Below are 13763 nucleotides of genomic sequence, written 5' to 3'. Positions count from 1 at the left end.
GTTTCTCTGCTATTCATAAGGTTTTCAGTGACTGAGTATTCGAAAGTAGTTCGTCACTCCTTCTTCCTAGTCTATCTTTGTCTAGAAGCTCATCTGAAACCTGTCCACCATGGGTGACCCTGCTGGTATTTAAAATACCAGTGGCGTAGCTTTTAGAATCACAGCAACTCACAAGCCACCACAGTATGAAATTTAAAGTGACAGTTTCCCAGACTCATAGGGACCTCTATAGGGTTTTTGAGGAGCAACTGGTGGATTTAAACTGCTGACTTTTTGGTTAGCATAGTAGTTAATAGTCCAGAGCTTTTTCTATAGGACTATTTATTTATTTTTCTTGATTTCTTCTTCATTTGGAAGTTCTGTAATGACATTACTCCCTCTATATACTTTATGGTTTTTTTAGTTGTTTTTGCAAACTGATTTCTCTAGTTCCCTACTTCAGTCCTATAGGTTTGTTTAACTTTGAATACTTCTATATCTGGTTTGAGTTCTGGGTAATGTTGTCATGTATATTAGTCTCAGTTTGTTGTCTGTTATTGTGGTTTTCTGTCTTTGGTGTTTTTTATAAAGTTGTTCTGACTTTTGCAAATTCTTTTAATTTCTGTTTATTTGGAAATACTCTTATTTAGCTGTCATATATTTGAGGGACAGGTTTGCTGGGTATCTGATTGTTGTTTTGGCAAGGTTGGATAATGGATCTACCATCCATTCTCTTTTTGCCTGCATGGTTTCTGCTGAGAAATCAGAGCTTAGACTCATTAGTTCCTCTTTGTAGGTTACATTTTGTTTCCCCCAAGCTGCTCTCAGGATTCTTTTCTTTCCGTAGTTCTGAAAAATTTAACTATAATATATCTTGGTGATTTTCTTTTGGGAGTGTCTATTCTGTTTGGAGTTCATTTAATTTTTTAATTTTTTTTTTTGATGTAGGAGGAGGAAGCATCATATTTTTCTGGATCCTCACAGTAATAAAGATGACCAGTGTGCATATTGATAGAAGAGGGACCCCTGTTATTCTGAGTATCTAGATAATGGTACAGGCATTAAAAAGGCACTCTGAGTATCAGCTCAACTCACAGCAGTTCTCTCAGGTAGAAGACACTAGACATACACTTTGCTCATAGGTTGTTGTTGTTACGTGCTGTGGAGTTGGTTCTGACTCATAGCGACCCTGTACAGGGGTTTCGAGGTTGTAAATCTTTACGGGAGCAGAAAACCTCATCTTTCTCCCATGGAACAGCTGGTAGTTTCGAACTGCTGACCTTGCTGTTCGCAGTCCGATTTGTAACCACAACGCTACCAGAGCTCCTTTTACTTATAGGTAGCATGGATGTTTACATTAAACAGAATGTTTGTCCCAGGCACTGAAACTCTGCATTCTCTCATTCATTTTCTGTGGAGGGTTCATTTTTCTGAATCTGCCACACTTCGTTATTGCTATTAAGCAATTCAAAAGGACTGTTGTAGCCTGCAGTGTAGTAAACTTTTTCATTGAGAACTTTTACTTCTTCCCTCAAAATGTTTGCTGATGTCAAAAGTTGTTCTTGACTCTTTTGGGCACTAGAGGAGCCATAGAAAGGCCATACAAATACAGTCATTTTGTCTCTGTCAATGAAGACATCTGTCTCTGAAGGCTTGGGTGGATCAGATTGCTCTCTCATTCTTGCCTTTAAAGTAAGTCTGGATGGCTGAATCCCAGTCCATAGATTCAACGGATGTGCTGACCCACTTGGCTGGTCCATAGTATCGGATCTCATAACTACCGGGCTGGGGGTCTGCGTCCTCTAGGGCCTTCCAGCCCGGCATCTCCAGGGCTTGAGCCACCGCACCCTCCGTGGCTCCAGTGTCGGGCTTCGGCCCATCTGCCATGGGTGGCGCCGACATGGGATGTAAGAGTCAGGTGAGCTGTGCCGCGAGGGTTGTCCGGCACCTGGGGCCGCCAGCTCCCAGACCTCTGTGCGCTACACTGCAGAGTGCATCCCACCCCTCATTTAACTTTTTGAATGGCTTATCTTCTCTTTAATGATGTTAGGGAAGTTTACTTCCAACTCTTAGACAGTTTTTTTTTTTCTTTTCTTTTCTCTCTGTGTTTGTCTCTTTCTGTTGTGGAATTCCAGTCAGATAATTTATTCCTCTTGAAACTGTCCCACATAAATCTTTGGATTTTTTTTTGGTTCTGTTTTCTGATTGTTCCTCTAGCAGATGATACTAAGAGATTAGTCTTCAAGCACAGTCATTTGGTCTTCCGTTGATTCAATTCTACTTGAGTCCATTGATTGAATTCCATTAATTCAATTTTACTGGCTAAATTTAGTATTCTTGTATATATGTGATTTCGTACACACACACACACAAATGTGTAAAGTATATTTCAATAAATTTCCCAAAGTGGAATTGCTGGGTATATAGATATGTAATTTTGGTAAGTGTAAACAGATTGCCATCTGTAGGTATTGTACCATCAGATAATATTAGTTAAAACCAATACCAGTATTTGGTGTTTCTTAAATATCATTTTTTAAAAAGAATAGCCACTCTGATTTTTGGTTTTGCTTTTATTCTTATTCTTTGCTGAGTAGTTACTCAAAAGAGTTATAGTGTAGATTATCTGAATTTAGATAAGAGAAAGAAAATCCTCGAGATCATTGATTCTTACTACTGACCAAAGACTGTCAAGGAGTTCTTAAATTTACATGATAAATAAAATAAACAAGCAAACAAAATGTTGTTAAGAGCTGGTGAGTCATAGTTCCAACTCGTAGCTACCCTGTATAGGGTTTCCGAAGAGAGGCTGGTGGGTTTGAACTGCCAACCTTACAGTTAGTAGTCCAGTACTTTCCTACAGCACCATACCAGGACTCCAAATAAACATTAACTATAGTAAAACTTGGAATCCTGGTGTGGCATTGTAGGATAAGCACTGAACTACTCACCCAAAGGTTGACAATTCAAACCCACCATCTGCACCATGGAAACCCTATACAGAGTTGATATGAGTCAGAACTGACTTGATGGCGCTTAATTAACAACAACAGTAAAAGTTGGTAAAGCTGAAACTTGTGTAAGGTGGACACCTGTCATAAAAGGGAAACTAAAACATTTTCCACTAATTGTGGAAATACTTCACCCTGCCAAGGTGAAAACTTGCAAGACCTGAGTAAACAAAACAGATCTACTGAGTTCTGGCTCTGTCTGGTCTCACTGTATGAGAGGACTTCAAGAAGTTCATGGAATAATCCTATTATTTATTATTATTATTTTAATTCTATTATTTTTAATTCCATTTTTCCATGACATTTTTAAAGTCCCCTCGTATATACAAAATAAATGTCTTGTGCACATATGTATATGATATATTTCAAATGCAGATGATTGCTATTATGTTTAATAGTGTTATCTATTATCAGCTAATGATAGCTTAACACCTTATATAGTTGTTTCCAGTGATTTCGATGATCCTTGGATTTTAATGGCATGATAGTTTCATTTTGTGTTCTACCAGCCTTTTTTTTCCCCCAGTTTGGTGCACAGGTATATAGAGCAGAACCAAGTAACTATGCATATGCTATGAATATACACTTGAATGTTTTATAATAGAAATAATATTTTTCTTGTAGATATCCCTTTAAGGACCAGCTTGCCACCACCATTCCGAAATTATAAATATGGTAACTAATTTTCTTATTCTTTTAAAACATACCTTGCCCTATTTTTGCATATGACACAACCAAATATGTTGCACACACATGTATATAATATGCTTAGCATGCACAGGAAAATAGCATGCAAGGGGGTTGCATGGCTTGCCAAAAAAGTGTATTGTGTGTGTGACTGATATGAAAATACAGTAATGAAATTTTATAGTAGTTTTATGTTGATATTAATTTAAATTTGATATTCAAAAACTGGTTTCATGATCTGTAAATAGAAACCAATTTGGAAGCTTACTTAGAAATATAGGAATCATAGTTCTGGTGTTGTGCTATAGATAAGCATTGGACTGCTAATCACAAGGTCAGTAGTTTGAACCCAGCAGCTGCTCCCTGGAAACCCTGTACAGGGTCATTATGAGCCGGGACCAACCTGATGACATTTAACAATAACAGCAAAGTATGTTGTTAAAGTAGCTATTTGTGAAAGATAGTATATTTGGGAAAACTGTGTCTAAAATGAATAGTCCTTCGTTGATGCAAATGGTCAGTGTGCTTGACTACTAACTGAGATGTCAGAGATTCCATGGAAGACAAGTCCAGAGATCTATATCTGAAAAATAAGTCTTTAAAGACTATATGGAGCCAAGTCCTACTCTAACACACATAGAGGTTCCATGAGTCAGAATCAACTCAATGGCAACTGTTTTTTTTTATTTTTTATTTAAATGTCTAAACTGAGTTTCCTTGACAGATTATAAGAAAAGGAAAACCAAAGGCTAAGAATTAAAATAAGAGGTTTACCATTATGAATGACAATAACTTAAGCATTTCATATGCTAGTTTTATATGCTGTAATTGGTGATTTCAAAGAGTAGTAATAAGGGAGGAACAGATTTCATTATTCAGTATAAAGAAGTTCCAGTTAACTAACCTGTGGTGTACTGATGTGCCCTAAACTCTGAATTTGAGACTTCACTTGAAAGTTACAATGCATCTAATAAGTATTTCTGTTCATTGGTGCTGGTATTTAAAAATTGAAATATTTTATTATTTTAAATCACTTTTTTGGAGAAGTTTTTAATTCTGTTCTCATTTGGTAGAGCAACTTATGACCCAAAATACTTTGAAATTGCAGTCTTCATTGTGCATATGCATTTTAATATCCAGACTAATTGTGAGGTCATAAGAGGTAGTCAAGCAGAATTTGAAGGCACTGAGTGGAAATCACTTCAATTTATTGGACTTAAAATGTGCATGTTAAATACTGAATAAGAGAAAGGAGTAAAAGCATGGTTACAGTAACTATGAAACTTCTTAATGGTGGTTTCCATGGCTCTCCTTGTATAATGTTTTGAAATAGAATCTTAAACTTAAATCAACCCACAGATGCCATTTCAAATTAGAATACATACAGTTTCCATTTCTGCATGGTTTGTGTGTATATGTTTGCATAACATACAGACCTCTGTTCCATGTGGGTTACACATAGACAAACCTGTTTTCCATGTAGGTTAGTTTGAAATATAAATTTTAGATAATGAAAGTAGCAGAATGTCCGAGTTGAGTCTCTGGCACAAACGTTTAAGTGCTGAACTGCTGACAAAAAGATTGATTCAAGCCCACTCAGGTGCCTCAGAAGAAAGGCCTGGTGACCTACTTCTGAAAGGTCACACCCTTGAAAACCCTATGGGGCAAGATGGTAAAATAGGCAGATACATTTCATAGACCCTCTACAGCAAAGATACAGAGACGGCAGTCCTGGAACCGTAAGCTTCAGGGTTCAGAGGAAAGGTTAGAGAAGTGAAAACCTATTGGGAGGAGAAGATGAGCAGAGGAAGTGAATGAAAGGGAAGGACTAGTGAATGGTCTGCCTGCCTGACATGGTGCAACCAGCTTGAACTTTTTGGAACCACTTTGGAAGGATAGATGATGTGAACCCTAAGCTTCAGGGTTCAGATGAAAGGTTAGAGAAGTGCAAACCTATTGGGAGGAGAAGATGAGCAGAGGAAGGGAACGAAAGAGAAGGACTAGTGAATGGTCTGCCTGCCTGACACGGCACAACCAGCTTGAACTTTTTGGAGCCACTTGGGAAGGACAGATGGTGCAGTACAGATTCATATGGTCAAAGGAAAAGGTGAGATTTCTGCTAACTTCCCACACTTCCTTGGAGAAGTGAGGCTGGCCCCCATCCTCATCTACCCCAAGCACAGACCTTGCTTTCAGAAGTTTGGAGTCATATGGTTGTGAGCAAGTCTGAGGTGGGTGTCTGCTGCACTGCCTTGGCACCTGGATTCAGACTGTCTCTACTCTAGACCCACAGAACTCACAGAACCTCCAGGCCAAAATTAGACAAACAGGAACCTTCATAATCAGCCATCCTGACCCCAGCTGCCCTCTTGTTCTTACAGACACTGAAACCAGCAACCTGAAGGACTTCCATAAACTATTTCCAGATTGGGTCCCCTGAACATGTGCAACATCTGGTCCTATAGGAACTCCATCTATGGCTGGGAATTAAGCCGTCACATCTCTTGTGAATTCTTTGACTGGCAGGAACCCCCCAGAGTTTTCTCTTCTCTGTGTCCAACAACTGCACGGATATTTTTGTTTGTTTTGGTTTCCTTTTGGTGTTTCATTGTTTTTATTTGTTTTGTTTTTATCCTCTCTTCTCCTTCTTCCTCTCTTTCCCTTCCCTTAATTTTTATCCTTTGTATCTCTGCTTAGTTTTTTTTTTTTCTTTTCTTTTCTATGGTTTTTCACTTCCAATATCCTCTTCATTGATACCCTAGGCATTAGTGAGCTGAAATGGACTGGTATTGGCCACTTTGAATCTATCACATGGTTTGCTGTGCCGGGAATGACAAATTGAAGAAGAATGGTGCCGCATTCATCATCAAAAAAAAAACATATCAAGATATGCCTTGAAGTACAATGCTGGCTGATGGGATAATATGTATATGCCTACAAGGAAGACCAGTTAACACCACTATTATTAAAATTTACGCACCAACCACTAAAAGCCAGTGATGATGAAATTGATGAATTCTACCAACTTCTTCTGTATAAAATTGATAAAATATGCAACCAAGATGTGCTGATAAATTACTGAGAACTGGAATGCCAAGGTTGGCAACAAAGAGGAATGATCGGTAGTTGAAAAATGGCCTTCTTGGTGGTAGAAATGATGCTGGTGGTGATCGAATGATAGAATTTTGCAAGACCAATGACTTATTCACTGTAAATACCATTTTTAAACAACACAAAAGATGATTATACACATGGACCTCACCAGATGGAATCCACAGAAATCAAATTGACTACATCTGTGGAAAGAGACTGTGGAAAAGCTCCATATCATCATTCAAAATAAGGTGAGGGACAGACAGTGGAACAGAACATCAGTTGTTCATATGCAAGTTCAGGCTGAAGCTGAAGAAAATTAAAACAAGTCCATGAGAGCCGAAATACGACCTTGGACATATCCCACCTGAATTTAGAGATATCTGAAGAAGAGATTTGATGCATTAGACACCAAAGACCAAAGACCAGAAGAGTTGTGGGATGACATCAAGAATATCATACAGGAAGAAAGCAAAAGGTCATTAAGAGACAGGAAGAAGGAAAAGACCAAAATGGATGTCAGAAGACTCTGAAACTTGCTTTCCAGCATAAAGATGCTAAAGAAAATGGAAGAAATGAGGAGGTAAAAGAACTAAATAGAAATTTTCAAAAGGCAGTTCAAGAAGACAAAGAAAAATATAACAAAATGTACAAAGAGCTGGAGTTAGAAAACCAAAAGGGAAGACATGGTCAGCATGAGGGAAGTGAAGAAGAAAATTCAAGCCTTGACATACTATGTTGATAGATTCTTTGGCCAAAACATTGACTGATTCAGAAACCTCAAATGAAGATGGAAAGAATACACAGAGTCACTATACCAAAAAGAAATGGTTTGTATGTTCATTTAAAAAGATAGCATATGATCAAGGTAATACTGAAGACAGTAGTCCAAAGTACATTGAAGGCATTGGCAAAGAACAAGCCTCCAGGAATTGATGGAATACAAATTGAAACCTTTCAACAAACTGATGCAGCACTAGAGGCATTTATGCCAAGAAGGTTGGAAGACAACTACCTGGCCAACTGAATGGAAGAGATCCATATTTGTGTCCATCCCAAAGAGAGGTGACCCAACAGAATGCAGAACTCATCAGACAATATCATTAGTATCTCATATAAGTAAAAGTTTGCTAAAGATAATACAAAAGCAGCTGCAGCCTTTTTTGAAGAGAACTTCCTGAGGTTCAAGCTGGATTTCGAAGAGGATGTGGAATGAGGGATATCATTGCTGATGTTGGATGGGTTTTGACTGAGAGCAGAGAACATCAGAAAGATGTTTGCATGTGGTTTATTGACTTTGCCAAGACTTTTGATTTTGTGGACAATGACAAGCTATGGACAACATTGTGGAGAATGAGTATTCAGGAACACTTACAAAGTGTACATAGACCAAGAGGCAGTTGTGTGAACAGAATTAGGAAAAGTGTGTGCCAGATTTGTATTCTTGCACTATGCCTGTTCAGTCTGTATGCTCAGCACATAATCCGAAAAGCTGGACTATATGAAGAAAAACGTGGCATCAGGGTTAGAGAAAGACTCTTTAACAACTGGGATATGCAGATGATACAACCTTGCTTTCTGAAAATGAAGAGGACTTAAAATATTTACAGATGAAGATCAAAGACCACAGCCTTCAGAATGGGTTGCACCTCAATGTAAAGAAAACAAAAATCCTCACAATTGGACCAATACATAGAATCATGATAAATGGAAAAAAAATTGAAGTTGTCAAAGACTTTAATCATCAACACTCATGGAAGCAGCAGTCTAGAAATCAGACAACATATTGCATTAGGCAAATCTGCCACACAAGACAAAGTGTTGAAAAGCAAAGATGTCAGTTTGAGGACTAAGATGCACCTGGCTTATATTTTCAATAACCTCATATGTATGTGAAAGTTGAACAGTGAATAAGGAAGAGCATAGAAGAATTGATGCACTTGAGTTACAGTGTTGGAAGAGAATATTAAAAGTGCCAAAAGAACAAATCAATCTGTGTTGGAAGAAGTCCAGCCATAATGCTTCCTGGAAACCTGGATGGCCAGACTTCTTCAGACTTATTATCAGGAGGGACCAGTCCCTGGAGAAGGATACCATGTTTAGTAAAGTGGAGAATCGGAGAAAAAGAAGAAGAGCCCCAACCAGATGGATCATCACAGGGGCAGAAGCAATGAGCTCTAACATAGCAATGATTGTGAAGTTGGCGCAGGAGCAGGTAGTGACTTTTTTTCCTGTTGTGTGTAGGGTCTCTATGAGTTGGTACCAACTTGATGGCGCCTAACAACAACTTCTTTCTTTTCTCTTGATTTTTCTTTACTACTCTCTATATTCCTCCTTTTATCTTCCCTCTCTTTGTTTTTTCTTTCTTTATCATTTTTCTCTTCTACAGCTCTATTTTCCTGTTCCTCATTTCTCCTTTTAGTTATTATTTTCTTTGTTTCTTATTGCTGCCCATTTTTTTCTTCTTTCTCCTTTATCATATTCTGTTTTACTGTTATTGCTTGTTTGTTCTGTTCTGTCCTGTTCTGTTTTCCTGTGTGTAGTTTCTCCTCTTACCTTACCTGATGGAAGGCAGCAACCATGCTTATATAGCTCAGCCATAACAGAGCACTCTGAAGCTCCACCCACTGGACAAGAGCCAATACCTGTTCCTATACCACCTGCTCAACAATAGACAGTAGCTAGCATGAACCAAACCTACCCTAAACTGAGCTGCATCAATGGTGAATGGAAAACAATATACATACTTCCACTCCATAATCACACCCATCATGAGAAAATTGATAAGGATATAAGAACACACTAACATACAATCAATTAAATACAAATATAACAACAAAATCTTGGAGACAACAGACGATTTTAGCTCACATGAAAAAAACAAGAGAGAATGTTTCAAACAAATGACCTATATGCAAAGCCAAAAAACATGTCTGAGGAAGAAAAGGTAATGGAACTACCTGAGAAAGAATTTTAAAAGAATGATATTTAGGTACCTTTAACAGATTAACAGAAAGATTGAGGAAAGCAAGGAGAACACAGAAAAAAAAGTAGACTTCAGGAAAGTACCACAAGAACAAACAGACAAAATAAATGCAATTGTTAAAGCAATACAAAACCTGTGAAAAGAAATCAAGAACATTAATAATAATATCTTAGAAATGGATAATACAGTGAAAGGGCAAAGGAGTAGATTGGAATCAATGGAAGCCCAAATTAGTGACCATGAGGGTAAATCTGTAAATATTAGTATGTAAGAAAAAAATTTAAAAAGAAAATAAAAAAATCAGAAGAAAGCTTGAGGTTTATATGGAACCCCATGAAAAGGAATAACTTAAGGGTGACCAGAATTCCAGAGCAGAAAGAGATTTAAAAAAAGCATGGAGAAATTTGTGGGAGAACATTATGAAAGATGAAGAGATAACCATTCAAAAAGCTGAACAAATCTCAAACATGGTAGACCCCAAAAGAAAATCACCCAGTCATGCCATAATCAGACTTTCTAAAACCAAGACAAAGAAAGAATTGTGAGAGCTGCATGAGAAAAACAAAAAAGTTACCTACAAGGGAGAACCAATAAGATGAAGCTCTGATTTCTCATCAGAACCCATACAGGGAAGAAGGCAATGGGATATCATATATAAAACTGAAAGAAAAGAATTGTCAACCATGAAACATATGCCTAGCTAAGCTGCCCCTCAAATACAATGGTGAAATTAGAGCATTTTCAGATAAATAGAAATTAAAGGAATTTGTGATAACTGGACCAGCTTTACAAAAAATACCACAGGGTGTTCTTTGGTTTGAGAACTAACCAAAGCAGAAAGCAACCTGAGATTTACATACATGACAGTACCACCCATAACTCAATCCAGATATAAAAGTATCTAAAGTAAAACAAACCTACAAGATTGAAAATACAAGAGGAAAATCAGGAAGATTTATTGATCATTAACATAACAGAAATGAAGTAAATTGAAAGGAAACCAACAAACAAAATGAACTCAGAGCAGATATTTATGTGCAACAAAGAAACCAGCAACACCATAAAAATACTCACAGAAAAATGACAGTAATAATACCTTTTGATAATTGCACTGAATGTAATTGGATTAAATGTTCCAGTGATGAGGCAGAGAGTAGCAGGAAAGATAAGAAAACAGGATCCTTCAGTATGCTGTCTACAAGAGACACACCCTAAACACAAAGGAAAATAGACTAAAAATAAAATGAAGGAAAGAAATATATCAAGCTAATGGCAATCAAAAATGAATTGTAGTGGCAATATTAATCTCTGATAAGATAGACTTTAAGGCAAAGGTTAGCATCAGGGATAAAGGAGCACACTATATTGTGATTAAAGGGTCAGTTGAACAAGAAGACATAATCATATTAAATACCTTTTCTCCAAATGAAAAAGCCTCAAAATACATAAAATCTAATAGAACTGAAGAAAGAAATGAAAATGCTACAATAGTTTTAAGAGATTTTAATATACTACTTTTGATGAAGGACAGAACAACTAGAAAACTCAGCAAGGACACAGAAAACCTAAACATTATCACCAATTTAACCGCATAGATATATACAGAACACTGAACCCAACAACAGTACAAAATACATCCCTTTCCAGTACACATGGAACATTTTCCACAATAAATCAAATGTTAGGCCACAAAGCAAACCTCAGTAAATTTAAAGCCATTAAAACATTACAGAGCATCTTCTTAGATAACAGTGTTATAAAAATTAGAAATCAGCAATAAGAAGATCAAGGTAAAAAAATCAAGTACATGGAAATTGAATAACACCCTGCTTAAAAGCTACTGGGTAATTGTTGTTGTACTGACTCATAGCAACCCTGTACAGAATTTCTGAGGAGCAGCTGGTGGGTTTGAACTGCCAACCCTGTGGTTTGCAGTCCAGGGCTTATCCCACAATGCCAGAAATAAAAAAATTTCTTTAATCAAATAAGAATGAAAACACAACATTCCAAACTTACCCAACAAAAGCAGTTCTCAGAGGGCTGTTTATAGCAATAAATACACACATCCAAAAAGGAAGAAAAATCCAAAATCAACACCTTTACCTAACCTCTCCAACAGTTAGAAAAAGATAATAGTGTTTTTCTACAGCCACCAGAAGAAAAGAAATAATAAAGGTTAGAATAGAAATAAATGAAATACAAACAGAAAAACAATAGAATCAAGAAGACAATTATAAACAGAAAAATAGAATCAACAATAAGTTAGTTCTTTGAAAGGATTAAAATATCAAATCATTGGCAAATCTAACAAAAGAAAAGAAGGAAAAGATTCAGATAACATGAATACGAAATGATACAGGTGACATCATAACAGAACTAATGGAAATAAAAAGGATAATCAATACTAATGAGGAATTATACTCCAACAAACTTGAAGAAATTTCTAAAACTGTGCAACTAACCTAAACTGCATAACACAGAATGAAGTAGAAAGCTGCACAGCAGACCTAAAACAGAGTCATTAAAATATTCTCAACTAACCTAACAAAGGAGCTCTGGTAGCATAGTGGTTACGGATCGGGTTATGAACCGCAAGGTCAGCAGTTCGAAACTACCAGAGGTTCCACGGGAGAAAGATGAGGCATTTTGCTCCCGTAAAGATTTACAGCCTCAGAAACCCTGTACAGGGTCGCTATGAGTTAGAAGACACAAATAACATGCATTAGAAACCACATGGGTGATGTCACAACGGAACCAAAGGAAATAAAAATGATAATAACAGAATACTATGAAGAATTGTATGACAATAAATTTGAAAACTTAGAAGAGATAAATACATTTTTAGAAAAACACAACCTACCTAAACTTACACACAGTGAAGTAGAGAACCTGAACATACCCATAACAAAAAAAGAAATTAATCAGGTCATCAAAAAACTCCCAACCAATATTAGACATGTAAATCAAAAGATTTCACAAAGTGAAAAGAGAACCCATAGACTGGGAAAAATTTTTGACAATGACATATCAGACAAATGACTACTCTCCAAAATTCATAGAACAGTTCAACACCTCAACAAGACAAATAATCCAATTAAAAATGGGACAGAGGAAATGAGTAGACACTTCACTAAAGAAGACAGATATTCAGGCATCCAACACACTTAGGAAGAAATGCCAAAGATCATTAACCATTAAAGGGATGCACATCAGAACAACAATGAGATATCTTTTTTACCCTAGCATTGATAACAAAGTTCAAGGAAACAGAAAACAACAAATGCTGGCAAGAGTGTGAAGAGACTCCAAGGCATATCACCACCACCTCACCACACTGATGGTGTGGTGTGCCATGGAGTTTGTTCCGACTCATAGTGACCCTAAATAGGGTTTCCAAGGCTGTAAATCTTTACCGGAGCAGAAAGCCTCATCTTTTTCCCATGGAACGACTGGTAATTTCGAACTGCTGACTGTGAGCTTAGCAGCCTGACTCATAATCACTATGCTACCAGAGCTCCTACTATGAAATAGTTCAATCACTGTGGAAAACAGTGTGGTGCTTTCTCAAAAACTTGGAAATAGAAATACCTTATAACCTAGTAATCCCTCTATTTGGTATGTATCCTCAAAAAATTTTACAAGTGACACAAATAGATATATGCATACCCATTTATCACAACACTATTCACAATAGCAAAAATATGGAAACAGTCTAAATTCCCATCAACAGTGGAATGGTTAAACAGGCTTTGTACATACACACAATGGAATATTACACAACAATGAAGAATAATGATGCATCTGTGAAACACCTTATAACATGCATGAACCTAGAAGACATTGTATACTGAGTGAAATCAGTCATTCACAAAAAGACAAATATTTTCTGAGATCACTGTTATAAAAAGTTAAGAACATGTTTTCTTGGTAAAAGAAACATTCTAGGATGAATTACCAGGGATGGGAAGGAAGGGAAAATTATTCACTGTGTAGAGGGTAGACACATG

General features: G+C 36.9%; 1 protein-coding gene across 1 annotated transcript in view; it reads left to right on the top strand.

Moving 5' to 3' along the window:
• Positions 1-13763, top strand: part of LOC102812807 (chromosome unknown open reading frame, human C2orf76) — a 63966-nt gene that overhangs the window by 7364 nt on the left and 42839 nt on the right. Inside the window, exon 2 of the mRNA XM_006868725.1 lies at positions 3615-3665. Coding sequence (XP_006868787.1) covers positions 3615-3665 — 51 coding nt within the window. The remainder of the gene's footprint in view (positions 1-3614; positions 3666-13763) is intronic.

This window comes from Chrysochloris asiatica, unplaced genomic scaffold (assembly GCF_000296735.1).
Source record: "Chrysochloris asiatica unplaced genomic scaffold, ChrAsi1.0 scaffold00123, whole genome shotgun sequence".
In the NCBI taxonomy this organism is placed as follows: Eukaryota; Metazoa; Chordata; class Mammalia; order Afrosoricida; family Chrysochloridae; genus Chrysochloris; species Chrysochloris asiatica.
Note: the sequence above shows the minus strand (reverse complement) of the source record. Positions and strands in the feature narration are given on the sequence as shown.